Source organism: Heterocephalus glaber, unplaced genomic scaffold (assembly GCF_053883595.1).
Source record: "Heterocephalus glaber isolate CG9 unplaced genomic scaffold, H.glaber_assembly_v1.0 deba00001610, whole genome shotgun sequence".
Lineage (NCBI taxonomy): Eukaryota > Metazoa > Chordata > Mammalia > Rodentia > Bathyergidae > Heterocephalus > Heterocephalus glaber.
The window spans coordinates 26,624,973-26,642,183 of NW_028258381.1; the positions used below are offsets into that span (position 1 = coordinate 26,624,973).

The following is a 17,211-nucleotide window of genomic DNA, read 5'->3' on the forward strand; positions in this document are numbered from 1 at the left end:
CAGTTGGTCTCTTGCCCAGGATCAGTTATAAAACCTCTGCTTTGTTCTAAATGCAGGGAGGTCTCCTGTCACCATACTTTAGTTGTTAGTAACATTTGCAAACAGCAGAGGAGTGGGGGGAGCAGTCTCGATCTATAGAAATGTGTGTCCACTCCACCCTGACCAGTGGCAGCTCACTGAGGAGATACAGGTTGGTGTCATTTTTGAGAGTGAGGCCATTGTCACCAGGAGCAGAGGGGGGTGTGCAGTAGTCCCTAAGGCTCTAGAAGTGCAGCTAGAAGTACAGACTCCAGAAGTAGCCAAGTTGTCTGTCCCTAAATGCCTGAGGGGGCAAATGGACGTCAGCGAGTTTAGATGCCTACCTAGTATAGTTGGTGAAGACCAGGGCCCGTATGACTGGCCCAGAAAGCAAGGGTCACCTGGGGGAGAGGAAGGATGCAGATGGAGATCATGTAGACAGCGTGTGGGGCAGGGCCCTGGCAGAGGTGCCTTGGGAGAGCTGGCTAGCGAGGTCACCCACTGGGTGACATCAGGGAAGTGGCAGGAGAGCCCAAACCTCAGGAGACACAAGCAGTAGACAACCAAAGCCCTCTGCTCTTTCACCGAAGTCCCAGTGTCATTGTCTGTCCAGCAAGAAGACTCCATAAAGCTCCTGATGAGCAGACTAAAGGGTTTGCTGACACCCTGAATTGGTCACCCCTACAACCCCAGTGCTCAACCAGAATGTCGGCTGTTGGAATTCCTCTGGGGTTTCTGAATGTTTTTGTTCACTGGGACTGTAGGAAACACACAAGGAAAGGATAGGAAACGAGTGGCCTCTGGCCCCAGTGGGCATAGTGGCCTGGGGCCCAGGGCGAGGGGCTTCGAAGACAACCAGGCATGCCCTGGGAGCAGGAGCTGTAAAAGGCAGCAGGTCAGAGGTGCTCTGAAATTTACCCCATGTTCTACAGTTCAGCTGAGAAGCCGGGATGTTGGTGCAGGCCTGTCTGTCATCCCAGCACTCTACACTTGATCTTCGCCAAAAGGCCAAGAAGTTGATTGTCATCTCAGCGCTCTAGGCGGCTGAGGCAGAAGGATTGAAATTTGCAGCCTATCCTGGGAAATATAGCAAGACCCTGTCTCAAAATAAAAATTAAAAGAGAGGCTGGGGATGTAGTTCAGGACGAAAGCCCTGGGTTCAGTCCCCCGGACTGACGAAACAACAAACAGTTAAGCTAAGAGTCAAGATGGGTTAGCAGGTGAGACAGCAGGGAAGGATAAACTGAGAGACAGAAGTCACAACCAAGAGAGAAGAAGTTAAAACCAAGAGAGAGGAAGTCACAGCTGGGACGCTAGGGACTTGTGAACCAGCATGCAGGCAGCTGTGGGCTCCGAGTCTGCACTTTTGGGAAAATGAATGTAGAGTGGGTAAGTGGAAAAGCATTTTAGAATCCCTCAGATGCTGCTATGCGCTATAAGCCCACATGGCCAATGTCTTCAAGGACGTGTGGAAAATGTGTGACTTGTGGCTAATACAGGATTGCAGGGAAGGGAAAAAAAGAAGAAAAATAGAAAATGTTTTCCTACTTACATTCCCTTGAGCCAAGATCTGTGAAGAGGACTTTTTCCCCTATGCAGTAGGGAATTCTCTCTCCTCTCTCTTATTTCCTGTTCATTCTTACAAGGGAACCACTTCGTGTGCTTTATTATTTTACAATCGTGATGAAAGAAGTACTTAAAATAAACTCTTTGCTTTAAAGCTTTGTGTGTTCCTGCAAACAATGATGCTTCCTAGACAGTAGAGTTCAGAGTTGAAGGGCAAGAAAGTAGAGCCTTTTAATGCTCACAGTGTGCAATAAACATGCTGGAATTTCAATGGACTCCAAAGGGTAACAATAATAGCATTAAGAACAGGCTGGCGCCTTTGATGTTATTGACAAAAAAACGGCGGGGAGGCAAGGGCAAAGGGGCCCCCGTCATTTCTGTCAGGAGCTTTTAAACTTTTGACCTCCAACCTTTTGTGTCAAAGAGCTTTCTCCTTATGGGCATTAGCAGCCGGCCCAAGACTCCAGAATTCACTGGTGCAACCACATGTCCTTGGTGGGAAAGGACTTGGGGAGTCTCGGACGGGCCCCAGAGTGGGGGTGTCATCGTTTGCCCTGTTGTAGGGTTTGTAAGATGCCCACAGCCTCCGCAGACTCCTAGGTGAACTTCCAAGCGCTGGGATTTGGGCGGTCGGCCCTGTCTGTGCAGGCTCTAAACACAGGGAGCTTGTAGAAATCTGCCTGGAATTCCAGAGAGAAGGCGGCCTATCCTCTGGGTTCCTGCATCTTGCCTGTACTAGAGGCCCATTAGGTAGTGTCCTGTGGTGCCCAGGAAGGAAGACTGGCCTGGGATACTGCTGCCATTGCATAGCCTCAGTTTACCCTTCTTCCTTCTCCCCAACTCTTCACCTTTTCTATGATAAATCCTTACTGTGTTCCCTCTGGGTATCCAGTGATGTGAGCCTCTTCCGCTGTCCCAGGCCAGGAAGCCAGGAGGGAAGGCAGGCAACTGTGGTCTGACCTTGTGTACTGGGCGAGATGGTTCAGGATGCTGTCCTCAGTATGGCAGGACACAGTGGCCTGCTTGACCCTTTGCCGCACTCACTGTTTGGTGTCTGCAAGGCATTCTGTGTGCAGGTGAGTACTCCAGGACAGACACAAGGGCTTGGGGGCCAGGGGCCAGGAAGGCAGCAAGGACAGGGTGCAGTGTGCACAAGGAGCTTGCAGTTGTCCTGGCTCACGCGTGCTCTACACAAGGGAGGGAGGAGCACATGGTCTTGGGGGACCTCCAGGGAGCATGGCGATGACTCTTACGGGAGAGACGTGGTTGTAAAGGAACTCATTTTCCACTGAGCCACACACAAGCCGCTGCCAGAGGAGCACTTGGTGTCAGGCAGCACGCATTCTGGAGGAGCTGGGTTACTGGGGACAGGACAGAATGTAATGGTGCAGAGGTTGGGCTGGACTGGGCAGACTGTCTTGGGCACTACAGATTTGAGGGGAAGAGAGTCCAGGGTTTTAGGCATGTAAATCTGGGGAGTACATTAGTCCCCCTTATCCGTGGAGGATACTTTCCAAGACCCCAGTGAATGGCTGATACTGGGGATAGTACTAAACCCTTCAGAAGCTGTTTTTCCTTTACGTGCACACATACCCATGATCAGATTAAATTTATGAATTAGAGTCGGGCATGGTGATGCACACCTGTAATCCCAGCACTCTACGAGGCTGAAGAAGGAGGGTCACAAGTTTGAGCCCAGCCTGGGCAACTTAGCGACTTAGCGAGAGCCTGCCTCAAAATAAAAAATAAAAATAGAACTAGGGATACACCTCTGTGTAAGGGTCCTAGGTTCAGTCTCTAGTACCACAAAACAATTTTTTAAAAATGATAAAGGAGGCACAGTCAGATGAACAATAATGATTAATAATAAAATAGACAATTATAACAGTATACTGTAACCCAAGTTGTGTGACTGCATTCTCCAGATAGCTTCCAGTACTGCATTATATTTTCAGACTCCAGCTCACTGTGGGTAACTAAAACTACAGATGAGAAGGAAGTCCTATGGAGTTTATGTAAGAAATTATAAGCCTGACCTCTGACAGTGGTGTAACGACAGATGCACATGAGCGTCCAGGAGTGGCAGCTCTGTGGTCGAAATGACCCTGAGCTCCTGTAATCCCAGCAGACAGAGAGGCTGAGGCAGGAGGATCTTGAATTTGAGCCCAGCCTGGGCAACTTAGTAATTCAGTGAGACTCTGTCTCAAAATAAAAAATAAAAAGAGGCTGTGATTGTAGCTCAGTGGGAAGACCCTAATTTCACTACCCCGTACCATAAAAATAAAAATTTAAAGAAGTATTCTGTGAATTGTGTTTATCCTCATAATTATTTTTGCTGTTACTGTTTTTGGTTTTGGTTTTTTTGGTACTGGGGATCGAACTTGGACCTTGTGCTTGCGAGGCAGGCAGCAGAACCACTGAGCTAAATCCCCGGCCAGTCACTCATTTCTTATTGCTACAAAGTTGTCAACCTGCGAACTCCAGACACTGCTGGCTTTCCACTTTGGAAGGGGTGTTGGAGTGGGCATCTTGGAGTGGCGGCATCATTTTCCTTGTGGAGCTTGAAGACAAAGGTCAGTGCTCATGGCCTGAGCCTCATCTCCGGCCCTCTCTGAGCAGGCTTTGGTGTGTGTTTCTGAGAGCTTGTGGGGCTCTTGTTTTAGAAACAGGATTTGGGGGCAAAACTGGACACCATGTCAGTGCCGGATTTCTGTCCCTCACAGCAAAGGATCACTGTTGAGTGCTCTCTCTGGTCTGCTCTGGTATTGGGTAGAAAGAGCATCCGGCTGGCATTAATCATAAAGCTTCAGCTTGATGGAACTTGGAGTAGATCACTTAGCCCATCTGACCAGATGATGGAATTTCCCCTCTTTAGTTCTCAGAATTGTTTTGGTAATAGGAAATAAAAAGAGGTACAACCGAGGGGCACATTAATAAAGCTTTGGAAATGCTGATTTGATGGTTGTCATGAGGATTCCATGAGAAAATATATGCGTTTTAAAAAATGTAAAGCACTGTGTACTTTGCTTTACATTTCACTACCTGTTCCTGCTAGTTTTACAGCACACACACAAAAAATGTTTGTTCTGGAATGAGTTGGCTTATTTTGGATCGAGTATACATCTAGACCTCACCTTGGCTGATCATCGGTTTACTAATTAAACTAAGCAACTTCTGAGTCCATTGACTCCAAGGTTGTTGGACTTGAGATACCAGATGCTTTGTAAGGAACTATTTCATCCCCTGCTTTCATTTCATAAGCATCAAGAATCCCAGTATAAGTCCGGTGCAGTTGCACATGCTTGTAGTCCCAGCACTGAGAAGCTGAGGCAGGAGGATTGCAACTTCAGTGGAGCCTGGGCAATTTAGGGACTTTCTCAAAATTAAAGAAAAATAATAATTTGTAAAGGATTGGGGATGTGGCTAAGTGCTAAGCTCTGGTTTTGATTGCCAGCACTGCCAAAAAAAAAAAAAAATCCCAATTATATCTTTAGACCTATGAATCTGACTTTTGAATCATTCTGTACAAAACTGCGGTTACTGTATAAAAGAATTTATCCCTGGGCTGGGGATTTAGCTTAGTGGTGCTGCCGCCTGCCTCGCAAGCGATCCCCTGGGTACCCAAGCGAGTTCGGTCCCCAGTAGCGACCCCCCCCCCCCCGAAAAAAAGAATTTATCCCTAGTAACTGATTTCTGCCTTCCAATTTCCAAGCATATTTATTGTTACTAGAATTATACTACCAGCATATTTATTTCAAAGTAAATGGATCTGTCACTTTTGGTGTACTGGTTCTTCATGTTTTCCTGGGATTACCCGCAGAGTTCTGCAGTTTAGACAGAACGGCTGTGAGCCTTCTCTTCTTTCTCTTTGCAGCCTTCCTCGCTGGTTGTTTTTTTCTTTTATCCTGAGGCAAAAGCTAGAAGTAACAACAGTGTCACAGGACACATTCTGGAGACTGGAGATGAAAGACTTTGATTGGTTGGCCTATGGGAGATGTGGTTTGCTTTCTGCCATTGGAGATCCAGGAGATGTGGTCTTTAGATGAGAAATGTGAAGGTTTGCTGACAAAGAAGCTAGAAGTTTCCAGAAAAGGGAGAGACCAAGTTTTGGTTCACTACTCAGAACACATTTGAGGTAGTGAACAGAGATTTCTTTTGTTAATTCACTTGCAAAGGGCCATTTATCACTTTCTTACAGAAACCCATAATTATGCTTGTTAAAGAGCATAGCGCAGATTCGACTATTAAAAGGAACATGAATTGTGGTGTGACCAGAGTGTAGCTGTGGGTAGCACTTAGGTCTGAAATATTAATTAAATTAATTTCACATACATGCGTGGTGGGTAATGCCCGTCAAAGTTTATGTAAGAGCAGCCAGGACTGTCAGATAGTTACCAGAAGTAAACATTTATTGTGTTTTGGAAACAGCAGGCTGAGTGTGTGCTGCCCACCTATAATCCTAGCACTCTGAGTGGCTGAGGCAGAAGGATCAAAAATTTGTGTTTAGCCTGGGCAACTTTTGAGACCTTGTCTCAAAATTAAAAAGAAAACAAAAAGAATTTTTTTAAATGACTGAGAATGTAGCTCAGAGAAAAGGCTAGGTTCAATTCTCACTGCAAAAAACCAAAACAGAACAGTATGGTTTTGTTGTTAATTTTCTGTGTAAATTTGTGTATGTTCTGCTTAATTTATAAGATAAATTTATAAACAGTAAGTGATTATTGCTCTGATTTGTTAGATCTTTTTCACGTGTTATCTTTCTTACTTTAAATTCATTTCTGCTTTATAGGTTTTACTAAAATCAGATTTTTGTTTTGCTTGCTTTTTGAGACAGGGTCTTGCTATGTAGTTCAGGCTGACCTTGAACTCACTATGTAGCCTAGGCTGGCCTTGAACTCCTGGCGATTCTCCTGCCTCAGCCTTCCAAGGGCTGGGATTACAGGCGTGCAACACCATGCCCAGCTGATGTTTTTCTTTATTAATTATTAGTATGAACACTTTTACCCTAAGGGATTATTTTTGAGGCATGCAGACATACAAGAAAGGCTAGCATTTTAAGTATTTTACACACAGCATTATCACTCAAATAATAGATATCCATATGGAAAAAAATGATGTGTGTTTTTTTCTGACATATAAAAATTTTTGAAAATTAATTTCCGGTGGTACTCTAGCACAAAGCTTATCAAAAGTTCTCAATGTAGGGCCAGGTAGTAAAAATGTCAGGCATTGTGGCCCCCAGGTGGTGTCTCAGCTGGGCTGCCCTGCCACTGTTGTTCGATTGCACACATGAGCATGGCGGGATCCCGTGACACTGCATTTTCCACAGCTGAACCATGTGTAGTAGTCTGCAGATCCTTCCTGTAGCACATGCTCCCCAGTTAAGGCTTCTGCTCTGGAGTAAAATGACAAAGTAGCAACTTTTTAAGAATGCAAGTCATCTAGATTTCTAGAACAGCAGTCTGTAATGTTTTTGGAAGAGAATTTTTTAAAGGGACAGGACAGATGGTTTCGATTTTGGGGTGGTTGAAAGGAACATGCAGTCTAGATCCAGCTCCTGTGAAGTTGACCAGCTGACCACAGGGTCCATGCTCCAGTGAGTGTCCAGTGCCCTGCTGATCTGACAGGAGGCAGAGCTCAGGTGGTAATGTGAGCAATGCCCAGCGGCTGTAAATCCAGATGAAGCGTGCCTGGGGGAGTTAGCAACCCAGGTTTTAGAGGATGCCAGAACCAGTCTCTTAAATCTAGGTCACCTTGTGGAGGTTCATACAAAAAAGTTGCTCTGTACTTCTGACTCTGGAGGTTTGCAGCTCCACAGGATATGCAGGTAAGACCAGAGCGAGGATTCCCAATGCCCCACTGGGTGCTGTGTGGGACGAGGCTGTGGGTGTGCAGAGTATGTCCATAGCTGTCCCTCAGTGGTTCCTTTGATTCCACTCACAGCAAACTGTGGGGCCACAAACTGCCTTGCTTGAGGCTTGTGGCTCTAATCCAGCCCTCTGGTCACATATCTTTGGGTGTCGTCGGGCCAGATCAGCTTCCTTCTGACACTGTGCTGTCCACAGTAGGGACAGCAAGGGGGTTATTAGGGAGTCAGCCCACCTGACCATGTCTCCCTAGGGCCACTGAGCCCCGGGAAGGGTTTTGGAGGCACTGTAGTGATGACTGGAAATGACTGGAGCCTGGGCTGGCTCTCCCCAATCTGATGTGAGTGGTTTTCTTGGCATGGGACAGGGGGGCCTCCCTCTCCCTCTCTCTCTCTCTCCATTTTTTTTTTCTGGTACTGGGGATTGAACTTAGGACCTTGTGCTTGTGGGGCCCGCACAGTGCCATTGAGCGAAATCCCTGGCCCTTTGAGACTTCATTTCATATAAGATTTGTTTTAGTCACTTTACCGTCAGTGGGGCAAAATACCTGACATCCACTACTTAAAGGAGGCGAGGTTTATTTTGGCTCATGGTTTCAGCCCATGGTCAGAAGATTCCAAAGCAGAAACTGGATGGCAGAGGAGCTGGTGGAGGAAAAGGTGCTCAACCCACGGGCATCCAGGAAGCAGAGAGAGAAGGGAAAATCTGGGGAAGGATATATACTCTTCCAGGCCACGCCCACTCTCCCAGTGACCCACCTCTTCTAATCAGGCCCCACCTCCTAACAGCACATTTAGCTCTGTGCTCTTCAGTGGATAATCCACTGGTGAGCATAGCACTCCCAGGATCCAGCCCTCTTCTACACATATGAGAATTTTGGGGGACACATCAGATTCAAACCATAGCAAGATAAATAACTGTTCAGGTTTTAGTATAGTGGCTGTTGTACTCAGGACCCTATGGGTGTTTGTTTTTGTTTTTGTTTTTGAGACAAGGTCTTGCTATGTAGATCAGGTTGGCCTTTAACTCCCTATGTAGCCCAGGCTGGCCACAAACTCACAGCAATCCTCCTGCCTCAGCCTCTAGAGTTGCTGGGGTTACAGGTATGCACCACTATACCTGGCCCTATGGGCGTTTTTAGTGATATATTGTCAGTGAGTGGAGCTGATGCTAACAAGAGGAAAATATTCTCTGGCTCCAGTCTAGAAAAAAACCCCAGGCAGTGTACAGACTGCTCCAGGAAGCAGATCAGCTGGGAGGCCTGGCACCCAGGAGATGGCTCCAGTGTGTCCCTCCTGAGCTGTCCCTGGGCATGGTCAGACCATTCAAGTATCACTGGGTGAATTACTCCTCCAGGGCACTAACTGAGCCCACTTTGATTTCTCTTTTTTAATGTACAATTTTTGTATGTAAATTTCAAACCTCAAAAGATAGTTTCCCAAGGATAGCATCCAAGAGATCTCATAGCCTGAGGATACTAAAACCATTTCTTGATAGAAAGATGCAATGGCAAATAAACCTCCAAGTGTCCTTTTTGATTATTTTCTGGCTACAGGTTTTATGATCAATGCAGTTGGTTGTGAAGAGACCTAAAAAACAAATAAACAAAAAAAAAACAATGCCTCTCGCCCCTAATGAGACCCTTAATGCTGAATGTGATGATGGCCAGTGTGAGACTGAATACTGACAACTCTACCCAGCCTAAATATTTCATTGTGCATTTCACTTTAAACACGTATCAAGCTGGTTACCTATGTACAGGGTTTAAAGACTATGGCAGGCAAGGCTTGGGTATATGAACTCTTCAAATCCCTGTTTTGTATAAGAGGACTCTGGTACAATAGTCAAGCCTCCTGGAAGTCTGTAATAAATCATCTTTGCAACCATAAGCATGTACAGTTGACTGCTCACCACCGCCCTGCAGACCCACCCTACCTGGTGGAATTTTAATTCCCTCAGGAAAATTGATCCCACCAGTTGGGCACATTATTCTCCCTGTCTTCCATTTAGCCTGTTAGTTTGCTGACAGTAGAGTACACAGCACTTAGCAGCTGGTTTGTGGAACCATCAGTCAGGAAATTGTATGATAAATAGGAGGTAGCCAGGTTTCGTGGCACTTCCTTCTGCTTCAGCAGTTTTCTCTTGACTTTGGAGAAGTCATCATGGGGTGTTTTGTCAAGGGCCAGATCAAGAGATTGCCGTGGTACGGTGACTTATTACACATACACTTGAATTATGATGCACTGTGTAAATAATAAACCACTGTGAGGAGGATAATTATGGTGGCTGCTGACGACTGGGGCCTCTTCTTGTCATATGGGTTTTCTTGAACAGTTTTTTGGGTCTGTGATGGAATATGCTGCTGACCCACAGAGAAGGGATGAGCCAGGATGCGAGGCAGTTGCCAAGCTTTGAAGATTGCAGAGCATCTTTAGAGAAGCAGGTCAGGACCCATGTCACGTGAAGCCATGTATGTTAAAGGACCCCCAGCTCATGCTGGGTTTTACTCTAGCTAAATTTAGCGCTTTAAGCTACAAGCACATCTTAAATTGAAAGAGGCGTGTTCCATTGCCTTTTCCCCAAAAAACAGCTTCAGAGGTGTGATTTCCACTAATAAGCAACACAGGCTATAATTGTTATGTAGATTTCATCAGTCCTGAAAAGTTATTTTAAACTTAATCAAGAGGAAAACATAGAAACTGTGAAACACATAAACTAAAACCAGATGGGTGCATTCATTTTCTGTTCTTTATTTAAACCTAATTCCAGAATGCAGAATTCATAAATTTTCTCAGGACGTAATAAACACTTTGTATAAACAGTGTAACGAGATGCGCCACATGCTTTTCAGTCAGAATTAACTTTTAAACTCTCAAAAGACTATAGACTCATCAGTTGAGAAATAGCTACTAAATGCCCTAGGATTTGTGTCTTATATCTTCCCTTCAAATATTTTTTGCAGTGCTTGGTCATTTTCTCTTTCATTCTGAAAGGAGATGAAAGTGAATCTGACTCCTGGAAGAATAATTTCTTGAAAATGAAAAGGTGGCAGAGCGTTTGCAATGTCAGTGATAGGGCTGTAGGTTTTCCCAAGGGGAAGAGTTTTTTGTACTGCTCTGGTACATGCTTTCGATTTTATACGATTAACTGGTTGGTCTTCGTCTGGGTGCATGTAGCCACAGCCACTTCATTATAAATATGCATATAAAAGATAATGCCTATTGTTTCTGGGATATGGGAAACATATATTAAATGTGGAATAGATTGACACATTTTATTTCTCTGCATGTGTGTGTGCATGCGTGTGCATGTGTGTGATGTGGGTTTGTACTTCTTTTTCATGGTTCCTAGCTACACAAATGAGAAAACCAGGTACAGTGAACATGCATTTAACCTGGTGGAGAGAATTTAATAAATACAACCAAGAGCCAAAAAAGTAAAGAAGTAAAACTTTGTATCTCCTAACTCTTAGTTATTACAATGTCCCTGGAAAGAGCCATGTAAGGGGATGTGTGAGAAGCCCTTAGGAGGTAAATTGTACTTTATTAATGCTTAAGTTGCACACAGTTCTTGAAAGCTTATTTTTCTGATTTCCAAGAGCAGATGGCATATGTTAAGTGAGACAACTGCAGGAGGCAAGTAGGTTTGCATCCAGAGCCACAGGTAAAAGGTATGGAAAGGAGCTAAGAGCCACCCCAGTGTACTTGATGGCCATGGTGTGTTTGTTGTATTTGTATCTCCTTACCCCAGATTTGGTTCTAAATAGTGGCTTTTTTTCCGAATTTAAGATCAAGAAACATTCACTGAGTATGCAGCAGACATTCAAACTAGAGTCAAAGGTCACTCTCAATTTTATGATGTCTTGAAGATGAATAATTTTCATCAGAAATAGTTAAATCAAACAGAATGTTTGGGCTCCCCAGGGGGTGGTTTTTAATCATCAGGATCACTGAGTGGGACGCAAGAATGAATTTCCCAGCCTTGCTGGGTAAGCTGTTAGGTTAAACTTTGGAACTTAGCAAATCAACTTAATATTTGCACTACAAAAGAACCGACTTCCATGTCATTCAAATCTTAATGGATGAACTTAATTGATGTTATTGATTTTTTTACATGGACTCTCTGACATGTCTGAAGTGTGATAAGTGATCAGGTAGTTAGTATGCCCCTCACCTGTTGAATTTCCAGCATTGTCACAGTGACCGTGATTTGTTTACTACCCAAATGATTCCTTCCCTCCTTTTATGCCACTCACTCCCTCCCTGCCCCACCTTGTAACAGTACATGAAGAGTAAGTGACATTTTCAGTACAATATTCCTGTTGGAATTTTTTTTTTTTTTATACTGGGGATTGAACCCAGGGTCTCTGCACTGAGCTATACCCCAGCCCTTTTTTATTGTTTATTTTTTTTTTGGTACTGGGGATCGAACTCAGGACCTTGTGCTTGTGAGGCAGGTGGTGGAACCACTGAGCCCCGGCCCTTTATTTTTGATTTCCAGACAAGGTGAGGCTGAGTCACCCAGGCTAGGCTCCATCATGCAGTCCTCCTGCCTCATCCTCCCCGAGTGTTGGGATTGTTGGCATGTATCACCATGCTGGCTTATTTTCTAGATTCTAGATCTGGTAAAATACATGCTGGTAGGACTACTGCTTCAGGCTTCTCCCTGGTGGGCCACACAGCTTCTACTCATCAATTTTTCATTTGTTATTTTATTTTTTCTCCACAACTGTAGTCTTGGATTGTCATAGGAAGGCAACAAGGACAGAGCTTAAAACCAGGGAAGTCATATATTACAAGTTTTAAAAAAGTGTTTATTGTGGGTCCACACTTATCAAAGAAAAATTGGAAAATAGAAATGTGTAGGGGAGGAAATCTCAGCTGTCTGAAGCCAAGAGGTAGAGATGTGATAGTCATCCAGAGACACCTCACAGTAGGGTGAGTGGCTACTGACCTCAGGGGTGCAGTCCACATCCTACCCTGTGTTGGCTCAGCCTTCCAGGCCCCCAGCCTGGTTCTGTGCCTTCTTTCTGTGTCCCCAGAGCCTTTCTAGTACTGTGACAAAGTCTTCAGACCTTTGGAAGCAATGCTGGGCCTTTCTGAGGCTTGTTTTGGGCAGGCAGTGTTCCAGGAAGGGCAACAGCTGAAGAATACCTTTTTGCCCATTTGTTGTTAGTATAGCTTTCTTAGCTGGGGAGCCAAACCTCCAGGTTTTGGCTTCCTTGATTTTGTTTATTGGAACATGAGGAAAAGTTTAATGTATTTACAGATTATCAGCCATAGTCCTAAATGTAAAATCTGTTAAAACTCTCTTCAAGCTGGTCTCAAGAGGGGATGCTTATAATCCCAGACCGAGGCAGGAGAATCACAAGTTCAAGGCCAGACTGGGCAACTTAGCAAGATCCTATGTCAAAATACAAAATAAAAGGGCCATGGATATATTCAGTGGTAGGAAGGCCCTGGATTCGATCCCCGGTACTGCGAACAAAATAAAACAAAACTTTTTATTTGGGCAGTGAATCACTATTTTTTTACATAAAGTTTATTTTTTTATTTACAAGAGATAGTAGGCATAAGTTACTAGGAATAAATGGGAGCAAAAGAGCTACTTAAAGGCAAAAGACCCACATGGGAGGACCAGAGGAAGAGCAGGAGGGAATGGTAGGGCCACCCTGGCAGGAATTCTTTCGATTTGCTCTAAAATCTCCCTTGTTGAGCCTGAGTGGATCTATTCATCTTTGTCAGACTTAGCTTTCTCCTGACCAAGGAATAAATTTGTTGCCCTGACAAGGTGTGAGGGTACACACCAGTAGTTTTAGCACTTCAGGAGGCTGAGGCAGGAGGATTACAAGTTCAAGCCCATCCCAGGCAACTTAGCGATTTAGTGACACCTGTTTCAGAATTTAAAAAAAAAAAGAGCTGGGTTATAGCTCTGTGTGAAGATCCTGGATTCAATCCTTTCTACCCCGAGGGAGGGAGGGAAATTGCTGTCTTGTGTTTGGGATAATGGAGGCCCAACCCAGGCCAAGAAATTTAAATTTAGAAAAAATTAAAATGTGTGTATGTATTTATTTACATACACATAGAGTCTAGCAGAAACTTTAGAAAAGGCACCCTTAAAAACACCAAGGGCAGGGCTGGGGATTTAGCTCAGTGGTTCTGTGCAAGCACAAGGTCCTGAGTTCGATCCCCAGTACCAAAACAAACAAACAAACAAACAAAAACACCAAGGGCATGGGAGACATGAAATTAGCACTTATGTTACAATGGCGTTGCCTGAAATTTACTAGGCAATATGATTGTTTCCTTCTGGTTTCGAGGCTTTCCTTGTCCTTCCCTTTGGGCAGTAACCTGTCTTCCAGAGTAGGGTGCTACACTAGGCCTCTCCGCTTTCCAGTCTCTGCTGAAACTGCATCCTAAGTTCTGCTTTCTCCAGAGCAGTTTTGTATGATCTACCCTGGCATACATCTGCTGGTGCCTTGATGAACTTCACTTGTAGCTTTCAAGAGTTTGTCCCCAAATTCCGGAAGCAGATTCAGGGTTAGTGGTGAAGAACCCGGCAGTGTTGCCCCATGAGTTGCAAAGCTGTTTCACAGTGTTCGTTTTATACAAGGTGGACTTTCTTTCTGTTTCAGACCCTCCTCATCTATTTCCTGCCTTCCATCCTCCTGTCCCAATTGATGCCAGACATCACGAAGGCCGTTACCATTATGACCCATCTCCTATTCCTCCGTTGCATGTGTAAGTATTAAAACTTTACCTATTAATAAAATGGAGCAAAATACCGGCTTTGATGGTCTTGGGACCTTTTGAAAATGGGACATCTACTGAGGTTTGAAGATGTGATAGAAGTATAAGATTTACCTCTGAGACACAGCGAGCCTGTCTTCCTGGATTCACTGAAGCAGATCCCTGCTGCTTCCTGAGGAATGCCTGTCACCCAAGGTAGCCGGCAAAGATTCCCTCTGTATTTTGCTGACGTGTGTTCTGTGGGCTGTAAATACAAAATTAAAAAGTAGAAACTTAGCAGAAGATTACTACTTAAGATATGTATTTGTTGGAAGTAGGTTTGAAGTTTGTCATGCTACAATTTTTTGTTATGTGAAGGTTGAGCCCTGGGGATCCCAGTGAATCATAATGAAATTTTTGTATGGTGAATTTTCATGGCCCCCATGCTACGTACAACAAAAGTCACTTGATTGATGGGAGTGTCAGCCAAACAAAACGGCACATGTGGCGGGACCCAGGGTTTACACAAAGATAAAAAGAGAGAATGGTGGTGATAACATCCATTAGGAGAGGAAACAGAATATCTCCTGGAAATAAATATCATCTTCCTTGGTTTGAAGGAAAAGAGAAACAGTGGATTTGCAAACTAAAACAGTATTCTGTCCAAAGAACTGTCATATACAATAATAATTGGAGCCACTCTCTGGGAGGAGCTGTCCCATGCTAATGGCCTTGAAATACACATTTAGTCATATGTAATAATCACCCTTCATTCTGAGACAGTAAAGTTAGAAAAGCACAAATAATACTTTGAAGAATAATGCTGGTTATTTAGATGGTAGATTGCATCTCCATGGCTATTAGTTACAGCTGTGTAATTACACATTATGCCGAAGAAAAATGAAGTTGTTTTAAAACAAGTCCTCCTCTGTGAACAGAATTAATTGATATTAACAGTCCTAACTACATGCCCAAGTACACATATAATATTTTACCCATAGTTTTTTGGATCCATCTTCCATTACTGAATTGTAATTTCAACGCAGATTTGCCTGGAGGTAAGTAATAAATCTGTGTTGCAGACTTCTATGAGCATTAAAGGAGAAGTGGGTATTTATAGAGAGAGAATGCAAAAACTTGTGACTTATTCTTTGACTTTTCACTGGAACACAAGTAAGTATTTGGAGGGTTCTGAAGCATGCTAAAAATACACTCACATAAAAACCAAGAGGCCAATTTAAGATCCCTATACAAAGGGAAGGAAATTCCAAATTCAGTCTGCAACATGACATGTAATTCACCCCATGATGCAGAGCTTTTATGACACAAATGGGACCACATGGACCTCAGATGAGGATCTGCCCCACGGCAGAGGGGGCGTGGCGACAAGGATGGCTAATTCCTCCCAGATTTGAGTCTCTGGGACGAAGTAATGTAAATCAGATTTTCTGTGGAATTTTAGAGTTCCTCACTCTTTCCAAAATCATTTTCTAGAGAAAGTTTTTAAAATGAAATTTAAAAATAAGTTGGAACTGTTTCCTCTAGGTTCATGATAGTTTGGCTTGTAATTAAATTAAAATAGGAAAATCATTCATTCATTTCATTCATCAGTGACAATCCCAAGTCTTGGTTCTTTGGCAGGATGTGATAACAGCAGACCTTCCTGTTGACCCTACTGTGTGTTCTGGGCACTGCTGTATGTTCTTCATGTTCTTCACCACAGCTGCTGAATCTGCTTTAGGAATTTTTAGAGGAACTCGAGATTTTTATGTTTTATACCACTTCTGACTTTTACAGCCAAGCTTTGAGATACTTTAGCAACAATTGACTAAATAGTTCGTTAGCAGTCAAATATATAACTGTCAGATTTGGAGTGTAAGGCAGTAAGTAATCCTGAGCCTCAACACAGAAGTCCTCAGGGGTTAACATGGGGAGCTCATGGGTCTGCAGCCTCCTGGCACTACTGGACTTCTGACTCATTCTTGCGGGACCCTGGGGGTACACTGAGCTTATAAAGTCGTCTCCAAGGAGTGGGGCAAGTCATACCTCCTACCTCTATAACATACGGTCTCTCTGCATTGCCCTTACTGGTGAGCCTTCTCACATGGTGAATTCCTGCTTATATTTTCCCTTCTTTCCTTTCTTTCCCCTTCCCCTCCCACTTCCCCTACCCCTTTGGACCTTTTCTTCCTATTTCAAATTATCAATTATTCATTTTAATCCTTATTTATGCTTTCATTTTCTCACACTAGAGAAACTATTCAGTATTTACACATGTGTATCCTATTTACTTCCCTTAAGAGTATGGCCTCAGTATGCATCCATTTAGCTATAAATATCTCTAGTTTCTTGTTCTTTATGGCTGAGTAGTACTCCATTTTATAAAAAAAAAACCCCACATCTTCTTTATCCAGTTTCCAGTTGATGGGCACTTGGGCTGTTTCCAAGCTTTAGCTATTACGAACTGTGCTGCTATAAACATGGGTGCACATATATCGCTGTGGTATGATTCTTTAAATTCTTTGGGGAAGATACCCAGCAGGGGAATAGCTGGGTCAAATGGGACCTCTAGCCCTAGTTCTTTGAGGTATCTCCATAGTGACTTCCACAGTGGTTGCACCAGTCTGCACCCCCACCAACAATGGAGAAGGGTTCCTTTCTCTCCACACCCCCGCCAGCATTTGTTATTGATTGATTTCTTGATAGCAGCCACTCTTTCTGGGGTGAGGTGAAATCTCAGTGTTGTTTTCATCTGCATCTCTTGAATGACCAGATGTTGAACATTTTTTCATATATTTATTTGCTGCTTTTACTTCTTTGAGAAATGTCTGTTCATCTCAGATGCCCATTTTTGAAGTGGGTCTTTGAATTTGGGGGGGTCTGATTTTTTTCAGTTCTTTATGTATTCTATAGCGATTTATTTTTAATAGTCGCTGTCCTTGATAGTTTAGTGGGCTCTGCCAGTGCTCGGACAGGTGCTTTGTAAAAGGCTTGGTGGACAGTCACGCAGGTGCAGTCTGAGAGCCATCAGA

At 43.8% G+C, this 17,211-nt stretch overlaps 1 protein-coding gene across 7 annotated transcripts in view; it reads left to right on the forward strand.

Moving 5' to 3' along the window:
- The window catches only part of Gli3 (GLI family zinc finger 3), a 277,530-nt gene that overhangs the window by 146,093 nt on the left and 114,226 nt on the right, over positions 1-17,211 (forward strand). For all 7 annotated transcript variants that reach the window (XM_021254541.2, XM_013070551.3, XM_087196398.1 and 4 more), the window contains one exon: positions 14,086-14,191. In XM_021254541.2, the coding sequence (XP_021110200.1) occupies positions 14,086-14,191 (106 nt within the window). The remainder of the gene's footprint in view (positions 1-14,085; positions 14,192-17,211) is intronic.